The sequence below is a fragment of the Ambystoma mexicanum genome, chromosome 3p (assembly GCF_040938575.1).
Source record: "Ambystoma mexicanum isolate Mex_15411 chromosome 3p, UKY_AmexF1_1, whole genome shotgun sequence".
NCBI lineage: Eukaryota > Metazoa > Chordata > Amphibia > Caudata > Ambystomatidae > Ambystoma > Ambystoma mexicanum.
In genome coordinates, this window is record NC_090925.1 from 466904352 (window position 1) to 466924506 (window position 20155).

The 20155-nt window shown below is 46.5% G+C and overlaps 1 protein-coding gene across 10 annotated transcripts in view; it reads left to right on the forward strand.

Moving 5' to 3' along the window:
- BCAS1 (brain enriched myelin associated protein 1) overlaps positions 1–20155 on the forward strand; it is a 675276-nt gene that overhangs the window by 218360 nt on the left and 436761 nt on the right. For all 10 annotated transcript variants that reach the window (XM_069651137.1, XM_069651132.1, XM_069651134.1 and 7 more), the window contains exon 4: positions 8788–9359. In XM_069651137.1, the coding sequence (XP_069507238.1) occupies positions 8788–9359 (572 nt within the window). The remainder of the gene's footprint in view (positions 1–8787; positions 9360–20155) is intronic.

Sequence of the window (20155 nt, forward strand, 5' to 3'; positions counted from 1 at the left end):
ACTAGAAAGAAGAAAAGGGGGGTGGGCTTAAGGGAAAAAAGCAGAGAGATAAAGGAGAAAACTATTGGGAGGTAAGAAACGAAAAAAAAAGGAACAGGGAAAAATGAAAACCACAAAGTTCATATAAAAGAACGAATATATTCAGCATATCATATTACAAATGAAAATAGTGAAAAGGATGAAGGTTATAATCGTAAAGGCAATGGGATAAAACACATCAAATTCCACAGGGGTCAAAATCTGAAAACTATTTTGTTTGTGCAAACCGGGGGAGACTGGCCTATGGGGAGCTCTGGAGATTTCCGGGTGGGTCTCTGCACCCTGGGCCTCTTTTGTGTGGTATTTCCAAATGTTCTCATAGGAAAAAGCATTGGGCTTGCTGAAAATGTGTCATATGGGGCCACTTTGAACATTATTTCCAGGGCCTCCTTTGGTCCCCAGTAATCATTTCCAGGGCCTCTTTTAGTTCCCAGTCCACCCCTGTGTGCAAATCTGAGATGAACAAGAAATGTGGAATAAATATGCAATACATAGATGTGTCTGATTCTCAGAGGTGTACAGCTCAGCAATCTACCACATCAGAAAAAAAATGACCACAAATATGTTTAGAGGGGGAGGAAAGCATGGGATTCAGCCATATAGGCAATGCTACAGTGGAATGTCCAAACAAAGTATGCATAAATGCACCAAAAAGCTCATTCACAAACGTTGGGCACCTGACCTGCACCACCAAATGTGTGATAACTTTTGCTCTTAACACAAACAGGACCAAGTGCCTTCTAAAAGTGAGCAAATGCACTTTAGGAGTTGCTACCCTTCATCGCAAGCACACCACTCATCACATACGTCCCACGCATTATGATAGATACTCAAAAGGATTTCAACACAATATTTGACAATGACTGATGCAGTAGGCGCCAGGCAGCAGCTTAAAGCCATAGGTAGGAGGATGAGGACCAGGGGTTAGATGATGAGAGTCAGCCACATTGAACAGGCTGATGATGACTCATCTTCCGACATCCCTTGTAATACAGGATGCTGTTAGACAGTGGGACGGAGACCAGTACTCGCCTACAATGCAACGGCATACCATACCACCACCAGAGGGGACAGCTGATTGAAAGATGACCATCAGTCTGGCTTTAGAGCGGCCAGAAGCACAGAAACTGCTCTCCTAAACATGCATGAAGACCTGCTCTCCAACCCTGACTTTAACATCCCCTCTGACTTCGACACGGTCAACCAGACCCTCAAGCTCAACAAACTCTGTGACAACCCGGGTATCACAGATCAGGATTTCGCATGGCTGACCTCTCTCCTCTCTAATCGACCATCCCAGGTCCAACTTGGGTCCTTCCTGTCATCTATCTCCCTTTCTATCTGTGGTATTCCCCAGGGATCTAACTTCTTACCCTGGCTTGTCAACCAATATCTGGCAACTCTTGCCCACCGCAATGCCATTTTCTGCTCCAATTTCCAGTGCTATGCGGATGACAACTCATTTTCAGGCTTCGATCGGCCACCTCTTCTCCTTCTCTCATCTCTGACTGCCTATCTGCCATTCGGTATTGGTGTGCCGCCAATACTGACAGAGAGCCTCTTCATCGGTACACCTTCACCCTGCTTTCCTGTCACTCTTTGTCTGGCCTCCCTTGGCCCTCCTCCTACCCCCACCTGTGAGGCTAAGAACCTCATGGTCACCTTTGACTCCATGTTTTCCTTCTCTGCCCACATCTCCGATGTCTTAAAAAAATCTAACTTCCTACTGCACCTCCTCAAAGTTATTCTCCCTTTCCTCTCCTTCCCCCAAAAGCTCACTGTCTCTCGAGCCCTGGTTCTCTCTATGTTGGACTATTGCAACAGCCTCTTTCTAAATCTACCTGCTTCTACTCTCTGCCCTTTGCAGCTTTCCAGAACAGGAACTGCGAGACCTGTCCTTGGCCTCAAGCCCTGGGATCGTATCTCTCCACCCTGAAATCTCTCAATTGGCTCCAAGTGGCTGCAAAGATTAACTTCAAGACCCTTTGCATTGTCCACAAGGCTTTCTGGGGCCTGGGCCCAAAATATCTGCAGCTCTCCCTCCGTAAATACCTTCCCTCCTGAGTCCTTCGCTCCTCCACCTCTAACTCCCTCAGGGTCATTTGTTTTACTAAGAAACGAGTAGGGGGTAGATCTCTGTCTTCGGCTGGGGCCTCCCTTTGGTACAGCCTCCCTACCACTCTTAAACTTGAGGAGAACCATCTCTGAAAGCACCTCAAGACCTTCCTCTTTGCTTCTGCCTTCTCTCCTCCTCTCCCTTGCTGATCTGCTCTGTCTCGGCATCTTGCACCTGGTCACCCTCAGGGCCCAAATGCATGCTCACCCTGCCACCCACCCGCATTGCCTCCTGCCAATCCCTCGCACTGTGGTCTGTATCTGTAACCCTACAGTCCACCCACCTGTTTTTCTGCACTTATCTGGCACACCTTGTCTGCTGCCTCAGACCTAGTACTTGACACTTGCTGGTTGCACTACCACTGTGTGTGTTGCTCTTATTTATGTTTTATTTATTTTCTCCTTGCTCTGCACTTTCCCCTTCTTCCTTCCCCTCCCATGCACTTGTGCATTCTCAGTGTTAATGGGCCTAGTAAGGTCGTTGTTTTTGTTATCCCTTGTTCCCCTCCCTTGCCTTGTCGTGCTCTGAAACACCTGTGTACGAGCACAATACAAATAAAATATAATTAATTCATTCAAATATTAAATGTTATAATAATTCTTGTGCTCGACCAATGCTCTTTAATGTTATGCAAATTGTCGAGCCCAGATGACTCCTTTTTTCGGCATGCTGAAGCCTGTTCAGGGCTGACTGATGCATATGGCAAACTCCACACCAATTCAAACCACCATGCCTATGCATTACCCCATCACTACACACTACTACTCCAGCACACCCTACACCACTACACCACCACTACACCTTCCACAGCACTACCCCACAGCCTCATGCCTCCACACCACAATACCACCTCTCCATACATCCACACACCCTCTCTACACTCACACACCCCTCCACCACCTACCTACCCATAGTTCACCACTCGAAATACATCACCATTCCATACCTCAACAATTCCACAGCAACATACCACACAATACTACCACAACTCCACAGCTACACATCACTCCACAGCAACAAACCACTCCACATGACTATGACACCATTAAACAGCATTACTGTACAACACAATGTCAAACCACTGATCACTTCACCACCACTCTGCCTCACTCCATCAATACCCCACCATCACTCCACACCACCACTACCTCATACAAAGAGACCATCACTGCACACCAGCAATATACACAGCCACACCCTACTCCACAACACCACACCACTCCACACCACTGCTCCACTTTTCCTCACCACCTCTCCACAGCTTTACAATGCCATGCCAACTCCCCCACACACCCATTCCACACCTCCATACTGCCACTTCCCACCACTAAACAGCATCACCCCCTCCACATCAAACTTCCACAACACTCCACACCACCACAGAACTCCACATCATCACTCCAATCCCACTCTGTCAATCCACCCCGTTCAACCACACCATTAACCTTGCACCCCACTCACCACTCCTCAGCACCACACCACCCTATCTCACCACTTAACCGTCCACACATCTGTAGCTTCCAGCCCAACTCTCAACCTCATACTCTAACATATTGTGTTCTAACTCCTTGACTGCACTCTAGCCATGCCTGCACTCTACACCTTGCCCCAACTATCCCCATCCCCAAACTACCCTTCCCTGCCCCACTCCACAAACCCAACTCCCCTTTAACCCGGCACCTGTCCACACCTGATTCTCCACTCTACTTCTAAACTGCCTTCTCTACCCCCTTCTAAATTGTTCACCATTCTGCACCCACCCTTCCTCACCCATCTGCCCCACCCACACTTCATCATCTCTTTCCACAACCACCCTTTCTCACCCTTTCTCTATCCCACTGTTTCTCACCCCTCTCTAACCCTCCCAACATTCCTCATCACCCTAACTCCTCTCACCTACCATTCCACACCACCAAGTAGCTGCCCCTCAGGATCCCCTGGAGATCCCTTCCCCCCTTTGCTCCCAAAAACCATCCTCTCCTCCACTTGCACAGGCAGCATTGCTAGATCATTAAGTCACCTTTTTCTAACATCTGGCATTTAACCAGGAACTTTGAAAACCTCTCATGTCAAAACTTTACTCAAAATGCCCAACCTTGACCCCCCTCCTCCCATCTAACTACCGCCCAATCTGCAACAACTGCTTCATTGCCAAACTCTTAAATTGCACAGCATACACCCAACTCACTCTTTACACAGACTCCCATGGCCTCCTTGACCTTGCCCAATCTGGCTTCATACTAGTCCATGGAACCGAATCCTCCCTTGTCTCTATTTGAGATGACATGAAATGAACAGCAGAATCAGAGGTATGTGCTACCCTCATCTCTCAGCAGCATTTGACACAATCAACCAAGCCACCCTCATTGACAGACTCCAATCCCTAGGCATCATGGATTCTACTTTAAGATGGATCTCCTCTTCCCTATTCCCTCTCTAACTGCTCACAAATCACTGCCCTCCCTTCCCTTCCCGTCTCCTCCCCTCTTGCCCTGTCTCTCATGGGGTCCCTCAAGGAGCATACCACTGCCCCTCTCCTCAACCTCTACCTAAGCTTCCTCCCATGCTCATCCACTAGCGCAACCTCACCTGCTACAATTACGCCGAGTATACGCAGATCATTGTCAATATTCCCAACTACCCAAGCTTCCTGCACCCAGTCCTTGCCTCCTGTCTCACAGAAATCGACCACTGGATGACAGCCAAGAACCTTTGCCTCAATCCGGGCAAGACCGAAATCGTGATTTGTGACAAGACAGCACTCGTCCCCCAAACCACCCCTCCTTAGGCACCCTTCCCTCAGTATCCACCTCAGTAAAGAACCTGGGATGCACCCTGAGCTCGGACCTGACTCTCTCTCCCCACATCAGTGCTGTCACCAGTTCTTGCCACTATCACCTCTGCATTCAAAAGCAAATCTTCCCCTATCTCTTCGACCCTCACAGAATCTCTCCAATCCTAGCCATCATCCTTAGCTAGATAGCGCTAACTCCCCCTACTTAGGCGCCCCTGCCTCCAAGCTCATGAAGCTCCAACGGATCCAACACTTTGCAGCAAAGTTCCTCCATGCCCTCTTCCCAAGAGCACACATATTCCCTGCACGCAGTGTGCTCCACTGGCTCCCAATCAGCCAAATGGCCACTTTTAAAGCATGTGCATCACCCACCGTGCCCTCCACAAAAAAGGCCCTGAATTCCTCCAAAACAAACTCTCTCGCTACCAACCCAACATAATTCTCAGATTTGGCTCTGCACACCTCTTGGAGGTCCCCCATTCAATTTCACAAGGCTTGGAGGGAGGATCATCTTTTTTCTGTTCAAGCACCCACAATCTGGAATTCCCTCCCTTTCAACCTCTGCCTCCAAGAGGACCACCTCGCCTTCAGGAAAACCCTGAAAATGTGGCTTTTCCCATCTGCAACCTGAGTTTCCCCCTCCCTCCTGTTCTTTGCCTAAGTTGAGTTTTGTGACCAAAGAACACACTCTCTTGATGGCTCAACCAGGACCCTGCTGCCTGGGCGACCAGCAAGGAGATGGGGGAGTCTCTCAGGTTCAACTCCCATCCACAGCTTGCCCCTTCTCCCGTGGAAAACCCCATCTAGGAATCAAAACCAATCGACAGCAACAGCCAGATAAGACACAACGCCCTAACTCTCCTCGTCAGTGGTGGCATGTGGCAAGGTGACCATATGCAGGTGGATGAAGAATGCTTCAATCGCTTCTAGGTACCTGTGCAAACTAGCCATCACATTTCCCAGGTCTTTGCAGATTGCAGAATGCAGCCAGGCTCGAATCCAGGTGAATAAAGAATACAGCCAATCTATTGATTCTAGACACCCATTTAAAGTAGCCATCACTTCATTCCAGATCCTTGTAGAATTCAGTCACTTTACTAGTTGCAGGTGAACTCAGAATGTAACCATTCCACTGAATTAGGTGAACGCAGAATAGTCCTTCTTGGAATCAAAGCTAATTTTATAATCTAGCACGGATACTGAACATAGGCAAAATGAAGAATGTTAGCTAAGCTTGGAATCTTGAAGAATGTGGAATATAGCCAGATACTGAATCTAGAAGAATGTTGATGGTAACCTTTACACTGATCCTAGCAGCATGTAGAATTTAACCCTACATTACAACAAAATGTTTTAGAGTTTAGCCATCATACTAATTCTGGTCCACTGCTTATAACTTAGACAACGTATTTAACCTGTTACTTTCCATACCTGTATCATAATCTGCTGTCTATCATATGTGCAACTTTCTGTAACCTATGTTGCTCTTTAAAGTTAAAGCGCCCAGTTACCCCAGGGTTTGGCTGCGCTATACAAATAAACAAACTAAACTAAACTAAACATAGGGAAACTAGCCAAATGCATGGCCGCAGACCCGTACGCATCTGTCATCATTCAGCACTTCGCACAAAACCTCTACCGTAAGAATGCTAGTACCATTCATGACACAAATCTGATACGTAGATGCGCACAACTTATAACCCGATCTCACCTACCCCCTCTAAACGACTTATCACCACCCATCCACATGCCAGTTAAACATGGATGGCTAGCACAGACTTGCCCAACCCTTGTATCTTAAGCAATGGGCAATATACACACAGGCATACTAGCACGTCCTCAAATGTCTTCCCATACCCGGTCCCTTGGGGGCCTTCAACCTATAGCGCATTGTGACCATACAAATGGTGAAAGGCACTATACAGATAACACACAACTACTACTACTATTACCACTACTACTACCACTACCTCTCTATCCCTACCCTTCCACACCATCCACCCCTCACTCACCCACCTAACCTTCCTCAACCCATCTCTATCCCACACGCTCTTCAATGGGCAACATTACAAGCCATTCCTCACCCTCTTTACCACCTCCAATACACCATTCCTCATCCATTTTACTTCATCCACCCACCAATTCTCACCCCTATCAACTACCTCACACATGCACCCTTTCTCATCCCCCTGTACCCGCACCTACACACCATTCCTCATCCTCCACTACATATTCATCATGCTCCTCTACCCCACACACCCTTCTTCATCCTCTACCCCACCCACCTTTCCTCACCCCAATCTAACCCCACTCACCCAGTGACTCTTTAATGCCCTTTCTAATCCCACCACTCACTGTTGCATATTTTTTCTCCCCCAGCCCACCCACCTTTCCACACCGCTCCCTACCACCACACACCCATCCTTTCACACCCCTCTCTACCCTACACAAAAACCCTTCCATACTTCTGTCTACTTGCACCACCCTCCCTTCCATACCCGTCTCTACCTCCACCCATGCACCAGTATATACCCCTCTCTTCCCCACACAACCTCCCATACGCATATTTAACTCCACCCTTCCTCACCCCTCTCTACCCCACCCACCCCATCTCACCATTTTACCCCACTCATCAATACAACAACCTCACCATTTTACCCCCACTCATCAATACAACAACCCACCCTTCCATGTCCCCTCCACCACACGCAAGTACACCTTACCCCATTCTACTCTAACCCATCTCCACCTCGCATACTGTACCCTACACTACCCACCCCACTCTATCTACAGCTTCTCTACCTCACCCCTACCTACCCACCCAACACCCACCCGACCTCACCCCTGCCTATACCGAAAAACCCAGACAACCTAGCTCACCTCCTCCTACCCACTAATCCTAGCTAATCCTTCCCAATGCTCCATATTGTCTATTGCAGCCACCTTAGCGTACCCCCTCTCCCTTCCAGTTTAGCTCTGCCCGACCCGACCACTCTAGTTCAGCCTTAAACTCATCACCATGCTTACCATTAAATTGCCAATCATACTGTTTGCTGACATATAACATTAGCAATACAGATAATAAAGTGACTTTTTCACACTGCAGTGAAGATAAATCGTTTAATCATTTCTATTACTAATGTGTTGGTCTACAAGCACTCATTTGCAGACATTAAGGAAAACTCAGGTCCCTAATATGATCCACCTTGCGCTACACATTTTAAAGAAACCTTTAACACAACTTTAACCAATACTGTTGCTGGTTTTCCTTAGCTTCAGTTAATGGCTGCACTGGGAATATCTGTTCCCCCTGTAGGACCACCTTACCAATTTTCTAAAGCAACACACCCAACTGTGCACCTTTACTTATTTGCAATCATTAGATAACCGACCTATAATTGACATAGTTTCAAGTTATGTATTAACATATATCCATCATTATAGACTTGATTGTCTCAGATACTGTCAAAATGCTCTTTCAGAATTAGACAAAATACAAAACTCTATATCACGAGTTTCAATCAATCACATCGTAGATGCTAGTGACAACCATGATACTGCCAACACGTGTAATTTTGTAATAGCATTTTAAGAGTATCTTAGACAATCAAGTCTATAATAATGGATCATTTGCAGACATATTTGGAATTACTGGCTAAGTGGAGCCCAAGTATGTACTTCAATCTTGCTTATAAATGTAAAATACAATAAACAAATGAAAACACGAAAACTATAACTTTGCCATACTTGTTTTTATTAAAGCTGCCCTTATGTGAAATGATTGGCTTCATTAATTGTTTAAAAGTAATTTGTTACACAAACTTTCTTATTCTTGCAGTTGACGCCAGAACCAGCAACCAGCAGAATAATGTTAGTATTTCTACTCAAAAGGCAATGGAGATCAGCTCCATTTCTGATGAAAGCGGAACAGATCTTGGGACGGAAGCCAAGCCTGATGCGCCACCCGCTCGGTCGCGTTTCAGAATGTCACTTTCTCGGCCTGTATCAGGGCGTACAGCAACACAAGCTACGAATGCAACAGATGCGTCACTGAAGCTGGATATCAGCTCGCAAAATCCTCCAGTGAACAATGCCCCAAGTGAAAAAATCCCACTTCCGGAAGTAGTCGAGGTGAATGAAAGCTCAAATAAAACCCAAGTGCAAGTTCCCAACAGTGTAACACTAAGTGAAATCGAAGTGTCCACCGCACCGCCATCAGAAGCAGAAATTACACAGCCCAAACCCAAGGAAATTAGCTTATTTGACAAATTATTCAAACCTGAGAAGGCGAAGGAGAAGAGTAAATCCCCTGGAGAAGATTCCCAAGAGATTCTGACTGTGGCAGAACAGGATCCAGTGATTGTGGTGAACGCATCTTCGGGGTTGCAGAGCAATGCCCCACCAGCACAGGTATATAATTTATGTGGACAATTGCATCAACAGTGGTATGTTGTTGTCATTGATTTCAAAGCTGGATATTTTTCGGAATATCCGATGGCAGATGTTGTCCTTGTGTATGTATCTATAGTGTGCAAATGCAATCAGAGTACAATCGCAACACATGAAGTTGATCATATGATGGGATAATATAATCTGAGAAACCTAAGAGGAAATCAAGAATGGCGAAAAATCCATGATTTTGATTGCACACAATGCTTTGTTCTGTTTCTCACGGTTGCCTACCCTGTTAAAGTTTGCGATACCCGCAGAAATCTATTAATGGAGAACCATAGGTTTTCAGGTTTTGTCTATTTTACGAGATTAATAAATTACCAGGACTTAATCAAGCATGTTGGCAATCATCTGAATTTAGTGGAGAGAATATAGATGTTCCCCTCCATGGTCCATTCTGCCAAAGCACTTTCAGAATTAGAGGAAGCTATTGATGGAGACCATAGTGTTTCACGATCCTATTAAGGACAGTATAAAAGGTAAATAGGATGCAATTGGGAAGGTCTTCTTGAACAATGCTATCTTCAGTGATTACTTGCAGTATTGGAGAGTGGGGTACTTCCCTCTGGTTGGGCCCCAAGGATTCCAGAGTTAAGGCCCTTCATGGGCCTCATTATGAGGTTGCCGGTCCGGGAACAATGGTACTGGTAAGCTTGCCGGTACTGTTGTTACTGGACCGGCAAACTACGAGGACTGCTCGCGGGTGGCTTTTTCGCTCGCCAGGTCTGACCTGGCAGGCGGACCGGCACCCGCGAGCAGACCATGTCGGATGCATCAGCACCATTCACGAATGGTGTGGTGCATCCGACTTCCCCATTCCCATTGAACCCTATGGGGCTCAAATGGGAATGGGGAGCATTGTGTTCCGGTGCCAGAATGGGCATTTACCGGGTCCACTGGGGCTGTAATGCCCCGGTAATTGCCCATTCCTGGGCACTGGAAACAAAATGACTCCGGCAGCAGCCGTAGCGGTTAACTGGCGCGGCTACCGCCGGAGTCATAATGAAGCCCAATGTATTTTTCTTCACCCTCCAATCATCTTAATTTTATTTGATTTTGACTTATCGCTGGATCTAAGTGTCCTTGTTGACTTGAACTGAAGGGCCATTCTCTGAAGGCATTCAGGTCCTTCTGCTGTGTGGGTTATGAACATAAAGCACACATGTTTATATGTATGTTTGTGTGTATATATGTAATGTATATAGCTCAAACCAAGAGAAAACTTAAGGGAGCTTTTTTCTAATGGAGCACTTTTGATACAAAAGGAAAAAGAGAATTCAAAGAGGGAAAGACAGAGGCGGGGAGAAGGATAGAAGCGTGAATGGGAGGTGGGGGTTTCTTGGAGAATAGGGGTTTCAGCTGCTTCCTGACGAGGCAAATCTGCTGCGCATCAGTAGGGTATTCTAAAGTTTCGTTGAGTAGCAGGCAACAACGTGTTTTATGGTTCTTTTCTTAGATATTAGTGTACCAATCTTGTGGCTTCTGTGGCTACAGAGTCCCCCAGAAATGACGGGTCTCAGCTAGGTAGAATGGAGCTTTGGCTGTTACAGCTGTATACATGCTATAGGTCATTGTGTCTGTGTTGTATGGTTGGCAACACGTATTTGCTCTCTTAAGGCTTGTGTGATTTCAGTATGATTTGGACATATCCCTCAGTCCTGTGATGAAGCACACTGCTGCATGGTGGGTAGCTTTCTGTGTGGACAGTTCATCAATGGACGTGTTGCCCTATCCATCTGATAAAGGACGAGGAATTGGATAATGGTTCTGAAGTTTGTGGTATTGGGTAAAGGGCTTAATTTGGTGAACACGAGACAGCTTTTATAAAGGTGTCTGGGTTTACCCTGTGATGTGGGTCATGAACAAAACATCACTGTCAATGATTATACTGTGGAACATAGCACCAGACCCGATCTGAGGGGAAAAGCTACCAAGTTTAATTTCCTTCACATTTAGAGCCCCCTCTGGAGATGGAGTAGAAGGGTTTACAGATTTCAAGGCATAATTATTTACTTACTACAGCTACAGTTCATTGCAGGGTGGTTAGATAAAGATATCAATATCTAAAAACAGCTGATGAACATGCAGGATGTTTGCTGAGATTGGAATTACTTAGTGATGACCACACATTTCTATGGGTATGTACCACAGTATCTTCTTACTTTAGGCAGGAGAGTTTGGACGAGTGTGTTTAAAGTATTACGGTGTAAAATGCCATATGCCAAGCAGTACCCATTTAGAACGTTCCTGCATTTTATGAAAGCATATGAAGTTGCAGATTGAGAGCTTGGTCCAGAGTAGGATGAGAGATGGACTGGGCCTCATCACGAGCTGGGCGGTAACCCCAGATGTTTTACTGCTGGGGTTATTAGCCCTACCGCCAAACCTCCCGGCGCTATTAACGCCGGATCATGGGTTTGGCAGAACGGTTGGTTCCCATTACCCATTGGGCCCATTCAGGAATTCCCCATTCCCCATTGGGCCCAGTGGGGAATTTTCTCACTATTACCATCAGCGGTATTAGCGCTGGCGGTAATAGCACCAAAAATTGGCAAAATCACGGCGGATTTGCCCCAGATCAGAACTGGGGGAAAATCTGCCAAGCCCTTAAATGCGGCGGTAATAGCGCTACCACCGCATTTAAGGTTTACCGCCAGACTTGTGATGAGGCAATGGCCCTCATTACAACACCGGCGCTAAACCATGGCGCTATTAGCGCCACGGTTGGTGCCGGTGTTGTAACGGGTCCGCCATGGTTCAATGGGGAATTACCACCCCATTCCAAGTTTGGCGGAGTGGTAATTCCCCATTGAACCATGGCCCTTCCACATTCCCATTTTCGCCCATAGGGCTCAATGGGAATGGGGAAGGCGCTAAGTACGGTACCGCAAATTGCGGTACCGTACTTAGCACCATAGTCCCTTTGCGGGTCCCTAATGTAACGGCTGGTGTAGACCAGCCGTTAAGGTCGGGTCCCGCATAGGGACCTCGTAGTAAGGCGCTAAGTGTTTAATGGTGCCGCAGCCTTTTACGGCGCCGTTAAACACTTAGCGCCAGGGTCGTAATGAGGCCCAATGACTTCTTTAGATTTGGAGAAATGATTACAAAATATGGGATATCATAAGGCAGCCTTCTTCAATTTGCTAGTTTATCAAGGTCCTCCCACAAATGCTGATCAGTCTTCCCAGAGGAATCAACTGAATCCGCTGCCCTCTGCTCAGAGATATGCACAAGACAGAGAGATGTATAGTGTATATTTTAGAACATGTACGAAGATGCAGGTCAACCTGAGCATACAGGTGAAACAACATGGGAATGAGACATAAGGGCATAAGGAAGGCATTAGTGGAATTCAGTGTAATCTCAGTTTAATGCCATTTCTCACAATGCAAAATTCAAAGGTATACAATATCTTACGTCGAACGTATTTTACCCATTTTATGAAAAATTAAGTGGACACTGACTGCTCAACATAATATCCGAAATGTTATGCAGTCTAAGCCAATTTTATCATTTAGTATGTGCCTGTTCAGCAATCTTCTGATCTAGAGCAAATACTACGTTTGAGAAGGTGACAACAATACAAAGTCTGCATCCCCACAAGTGTGTCTTTTGGGTTAAGTTCCTGGATTGAGGTAAACCAAACGTAAGCATACATTTAAATTGCTACAGTGCAAATTCCCCAAATGGTTGATAGTTATGCACTGGTTGTCCTATGTTGTACCGACATTGACATTATGGCTGAAAGAGATGAGAAGAGGGGGCAATACAGAACACAATATTTTGATATGTAAGGAAAATGAACTTACCGGAAATGCTCATTTTGTGTAATCAGGGCTGTTGCTGGTAATAGGATAATCCCCTATAACTTCCAGATAAATACAGCCATAGACTTGGGATGTTTGTTTATATTCTTTCACCCTATTGCTGATGATAAATACAACATGTTTGAAGACCCTGCACCACAGAAATTGGTTAATAGGAAACTTTGAAAACCACCACTGTGCAACAGGGATTCATTAATAAGGACCATTATCAAAAGGCAGTTAAATCTGCTAAATCACAGCATTACACTCCATGCTCTTCTAAGGAGCTTTTTCTAGTGGCCAAGGAACTTACTACCCCGGTCCATCCTACCACTGTAGCCTCACGCTCTCAAACTCGATGAGATTTTATAACCGCATTCTTCCAAAATAAAATGTGCACAATTAGAGATAACATCTCTGCTGAGAGAAGCTGAGAGAAGCATCACGGCCAAGACCATGGTTTCTCCTTATCCTCTGGCTGCTGATTGTTCCAACATGTTTCAGTTTGCCCCCATCTCAGATAGTGTGGTTGCTGAGGCACTTCTCAAACTCAAATCGGCCTCTCCTATGGACCTGATTCCTTTGCATATTTTACAGGATCCGGTGCTGAATCAGACTCCCATTACTTCAATTCTAATGCAGTACCTGATTCATGCCCCCCTCTGAGGCATGCAGTTGTCTCCCTGCTGCTGAAGAAGCCCCATTTACATCCTGAGATGGCCAAAAACTTTATCTCTCCTTCCTGCTCTGTCTAATCTGTTGAAAGCCATTGTCACTCCCCAGCTTTCTATTCATTTTGAGGTTAATGAAATTCTTCACCCCTTCCAGGCGGGTTTCCACCCTGGGCTGGGGACTGAATCAGTAGGCTCTCAATGACGACATTGCACTGGCATCTGACCGCGGGGAGACGAGTGCTCTCATCATACTCGATCTCTCTGCGGCCTTCCACACCGTTGATCACCCAAGACTGCTTTAGTGTGTTCTCGAAGCCGGTGTTTCAGGAATACCTTTGAAATGGTTATCCTCTTTCTTATCAGGTCACACCCATGTTGTGTCTCTTCCCCCTTTTACTTCCTTGTGCACGGTGGTTGACTGTGGAGTCCCCCAGGGATCGGCACTCGCCCCTCTGCTTTTTAACTTATACATGACTGCCCTGGCTCAAATGATTGACAGTTTTGGTGTTCATTTCTACATGAATGCAGGTGATACACAAATCTTTTTTTCGTCTCAATGCTCCGACTAATAGTCCTCCTACCCTTCTGAAAGACTGTCTCGCTGCTGTTTGCCAATGGATGTCTGACAATTGGTTAAAACCTAATGGTGACAAGTCAGAAATACTTGTCATCGGAAAGTCAACCACTTGCTGGACTCCAGACTACTGGCCTACTTCCCTTGGGCCTTGTCCCCAACCTGCCAGTGTAGTGGAAAGCCTGGGTATCAAGATTATGCTCCAGAGAGACACAGATCTCAACTTCCTGTCATCTCCTGCTGTCCCCTACTCCCCTCCCTCAGCTACCTTGTCCTTTTCTCCTTCCTCCTCTGATATGTACCCCTCCCTGGAATGTCTTTAAGGCTGGCATCCTTCTTCATCTTGCCATCCTCAATCCTCACTCTGCTGTCAAACACTCCTCTGACATTTGTCACCTCCTTGAAGAACTTGACCTCGGTGTCCTCGATCTTACTGAGACATGGTTCACGGCAAGCTCTGTCACAAGCTTTGACACTCTCCTCCCTGATGGCTACAAGATCCTCTCCGCCCCCAGATCCACCCTGCCTGGAGGGTGTGTAGCACTGATCTTCCCTGTGTGGATTCCTGCCCCTATCATCCCCACTCAGGCTTACTCCTCTTTCGAATGCCTTGTCTGTAGGCTCTGTCTCTCTCTTAGCCACTCCCTCACAGTTACTACTCTCTACCGGCCCCCTGGTCAATTCACCTCTTTCCTCTCTGAGTGGGCAGACCTCTCCTCCGCCCTCCTGGCTATACCTCTCAACTCCTCCTCTTTGGTGACCTGAACATCCATCTTGATTCTCCCTGTTCCTCAGCTGAGCTCTTTCACGACCTCTGCAATTCACTCTCCCTTTCTATCCTCCCCTCCGGCTCGACTCATTCTGCTGCCCACAACCTTGATGTCTTGATCTCCTCTGGCCTCCCTCTATCTACACCCCTCACCACTCCTCTTTCCTTTCCTAGAGCGAACACTGCCTCCTCTCCTCTCATCTTCCCATCTCCTCCCCTCAAGCCAAGCCTACCCCAAGACTGCCACCCACCTTCTCGGACATCCGGCCCATGAAGCATGTGTCAGTCGAGGCTTTCATTGCCACCTTCTTACCCCCTCCACCACTCCAGGCTGACTCACACCCTGACACAGCCCTGCCTCTCCTCTACTCCTCTATTTTTGCTACTCTTGATGCTCTTGCCCCTGTCATGAGGATCCTTTTGAAGCCCAAAGTCAAGTGCAATTCTTGGTATGACTCTGACATAGCTACACTTAAACGTAAGTGGAGGGTGGCCAAGAGGAAATAGAGGGCCTCTTGCTCATCCTCTGCCAAACTGGCCTGCCGCCTACTCCAACGGCAATACCGTCTCTCTGTACGCACCAAGAACCAAGTCCATATTCAAGCCCATGTCTCTGTGGCATCTTACAACTCGGCTGAACTCTTTCAAATCTGCAAGGAGTTGGCCAACCCGGCTGCAGTATCCACCCCTCCTCTCGCCTCTCAGGCTCTTTGCAATGACCTTGCCTCACACTTTATCTCTAACACCCAGGACATCTTTTCCACACTTTCCTCCTCTCCCACTCCTCTCCCCACTCCTTCTCTGCTTGTTGACCCACCCTCAGCTACCTCCCTCCCTCTTTCTCTGTCTTTCCTTTTTTCTCCCCTGATGAGGTCTCTAGATGAGTCCGATCTATGAAAGCCTCATCAAGATAGGTCCATCCCTGCTCCTTCAAAACCATTAAGGACCACATTCATACCCTTGCTCCGGCCCTTGCCGATTTCTGCAACCTCTCCTTTGCCTCTGGATCTTTACCCTCCCCTCTGAAGCACTCCCTTGTGCATCCTCTCCTCAAGAAACCCACAGCTTATCCCTCTTGTCCAGCTAACTATCACCCAATCTCCATTACTCCCTTTTTGGGCAAGCTCCTGGAAAAGCTTGCCATCTCTCAGCTTAACCTTCATTCTGACTCGGTTGGCTCTCTCCATGACCACCAATCTGGCTTCAGAACCGCCAGAAGTACTGAAACTGCTCTCCTGATCATCTGAGAAACCCGGCTCTCCAACCATGACTCTAACATTCCCTCTGTCCTCATCCTAGTTGATCTCTCCTCTGCTTTTGACACGGTCAACCATACCACCCTGATCAATCGTCTCCGAGACAACTTGGGTATCACCGATCAGGCTCTGGCCTGGCTGACCTCTTTTCTCTCTGATCGACCCTCCCAGGTACAACTTGGGACCTTGCTATACTCTATCTCCCTCTCTACCTGTGGTGTTCCCCAGGGGTCTAACCTGCCGCCCTGGCTTTTCAACCAATACCTGGCAACTCTCGCCTACTGCATTTCCACTTTCTGCTCAATTTCCAGTACTATGCTGATGATACCCAAATCATTTCAGGCTTCCTTCAGCCACCTCCTCTCCATCCCTCATCTCTGACTGACTAATCACATTCAAAATTGGTGTGCCGCCAATGATATCTTTTTAAATGCCAACCAGACTGAGATCCTCCTCATCGGCACACCCCTTGCACCCTTTCCCCTCACTCTCTGGCTGGCCTCCCTTGGCCCTCCTCCTGCCCATACCTGCGAAGCTAAGAACCACGGGGTCATCTTTGACTCCACACTTTCCTTTTTTCTCTGACGGCTCCAAAAAGTAAAACTTTTTACTGCACCTCCTTAAAGACACTCTTCTGTTCCTCTCCTTCCCTCCGAAGCTCCTTGTCTCCGAAGCTCTAATTGTCTCTAGGTTGGACTACTGTAAGAGTCTCTTTCTAAATCTACCTGCCTCCACTCTCCACCATTTACAACTAATCTAGAACAGGACTGCAAGACTTGTCCTTGGCTTCAAGCCCTGGGATCGTATCTCTCCAGCTCTGATATCCCTTCATTGGCTCCCTTTGGCTGCAAGGATTAAATGTAAAACCCTTTGCATTGTCCACAAGGCTTTCTGTCACCTGGGTCCAAATTACCTTCAACTATCCCTCTGTAAATACCTCCCTTCTAGAGCCCTTCACTCCTCTACTTCTAAATCCCCCAGGGAGAGTTGTTTTTCAAAGAAACGAGCCGGTGGTAGTTCTCTGTCTTCGGCGGGGGCCTCCCTCTGGAACTGCCTCCCTGACACCTTGAAACTTGAGGAGAACCATCTATGTTTCCGGAAGCTCCTCAAGACCTTCCTCTTCCCCTCTGCCTTTGCCCCTCTTCTCCCCTGCTTTATCTCTCAGCACTGCTGCACCTGGCCACCCTTTGCCCTTCGGGCCCAGGTTACCTGCTCACCCTGCCAACCTCCTCCGCTGTCTCCTGGCCACCCCTTTCACTTGGGCCTGTATCTGTGCCCATACAGGCCCCCCACTCTTTTTCTGCACTTATCAGATACTCCCTATCTGACTAACCTTGCACTCGGCCACTCACAGACTGCACTACTACTGTTTTGGATCACCTTATTTATTTATTTATTTATTTATTTATTTATTTATTTACTTATTATTTATCTTGTCATCTCCTATGCTCTGCATGTTACAATTTTTCCCCTCTCCCATGCACTTTCCCCCTTTTCCCTTCCCTAAAGCACTTGTGCATTCTCAATATCACTGGGTCTAGTAAAATCGTTGTTTTTGTTTTCTCCCCCGTTCCCCTCCCTTTTCCTGGTCATGCTCTGAAATACCTGTGTACGAGCATGATGTAAATAAAATATCATATGATATCATATCATCTCTGCGGGATGCGCAGCGGCTTTGCTAAACCTAGGGTACTGATGAAGGTGCTTCCATTCATCCTGAGTAATGCTTGGAGTAAAATTGTCACCGCCACCACTATGGGTGCCACTGACTATTGCAATGTGGACAAAGAGGGGCTACCCAGGATTGGGGAGTACTAAAAGGGCTATGATAACACTGTAACAGGGTGGTAGTCCTACCCTATAGAGTTTAAATATTTGCAAAATAATTTACATGCAAGTATTATTTGAACCCTTGTAAAAGCACACATCTAGATGGGACATTTAGCATTTCATCCCTTCAGCAGGCTATTTGTGAAAAACACATAGATATTCAACTTGTAGAAATACAGCTTTTTATTATTTAGCTGATACGTTGAATGTTTAACTTTTTTATGGGGATAATCAATGCAGTGCAAAGTTGTGTACTCGAACAGCAATATATTCATTTCAGGGCATCCATGCACTGCAACATGTGAAAACCAAGTAATAAGGTGATCAGAGCAACATGAGAGCAAATTAAATGGACACACATGCATAAAGACAACTCATGAGGTAATCAGAATGTTGTGAGAACACATTAAATGAACACAGAGTAGTCTCTGATTTAGTCAATTGGCGACTTAGATCAGGAGTCTCCTGAGCCCGGCTAGAATATGACCTCGTGTTTGGTCAATGATGTTTGACTATTGCAATGGCATCTACCTGGGTCAGCCGGCAGTTTTACTCCAGCAACTCCAAATTCTAGAAAAATGCAGCAGCCAGGCTGGCCTTGAGTGCCCCTAGACTTGCTCACTCTCGAGACCTTCTGCAACGTCTTCATTGGCTCCCAGTTAAGTCTCGGGCAGAGTTTAAAATGGTTTGCATTGTTCATTGGGCCATCCATGCCACAGGGGCCTTGTTCCTTCAGTCAAGGCTGGCTCTCTATCAATCTAAGAGAAACCTTTGCTCGACTGACCACCTCTTGCTGACTATTCCCCGCTTCCTGCGCACCCGAATGGGTGGCAGATCTTTTTCAGTGCTGGCTCCCACACTGTGGAATGAGCTCCCACCACATGTTAGGAGTCCTCAGACTTTAACCGTCTTTCGTAGGCAGCTGAAAACATGCCTGTTCTGAGTACGCTGTTCTTGCCTCCCTCTCTGGCAGCTCACTGCTTCAGTGCCTCGATGCCTTTGGGTCTTTGCCACGCTCTATAAATTAACATACAATACATACACTACAAGGATAAATAGCTCTGTTGTTTCCATATTCTCTAACACTGTACGTCTCATTTTGCCATAGTTATTAGTTTAGAATTGGTAATTATATATATTAGAATATTCAGTGCATGGTGACATGGTAATAACATAATACACTAAAGTTACTTGACAACCACTGAAGTAGAGACATAGTAATGCTTCATATGATTGTTTATGGGGTTGGAAAACAATCAAGATATTGGCCAACATGTTTTAATTTTCTTCAGCCAGATCTGCATTCAGGCATGCTTGGTAGAACCCCAGGAGAGGACGAATTATGTTTTTATGGGGTTCAGTTAATGTTCATCATCCATGCTTGAATGAATGAGAGGGCACGTTTTAGTTGATGGATTTCGTTCATGGAATTGACTTTTAGGTAGAGCTGAAAGACACATTTAGTGAGGGTTTTTTCCAGTGATTCCATATAGAGGCTCAAGGTAAACTGCGTATCAGATCAACCGTTGTGGAACTCAGAAGCTTATAGGGAGGTGTTGGGATCTCTTGTTGGGCATCTTCATGAGCTAGTGTCAGTCGATTAAGGGGATGAGGAAGCATTGTAGAACTGAGTTGTTAAATCCCATATGGGTGGTTAGTATGTCGAGAAGGGATTTGTATTCCTTAGTATAAAAGATGGTTAACAGGTTAAGCACAACCAATAGACAGGGTCTCCTTTAACCAAGATGAAGACAGCTTTCTCAAGGGCCTCTAAGGGGAAGTTCTCTGTTCTGTGTCTTTGTTAGAATCCAGATTGATAGTGCTTTAGCAAGTTCTGTTTGGTGA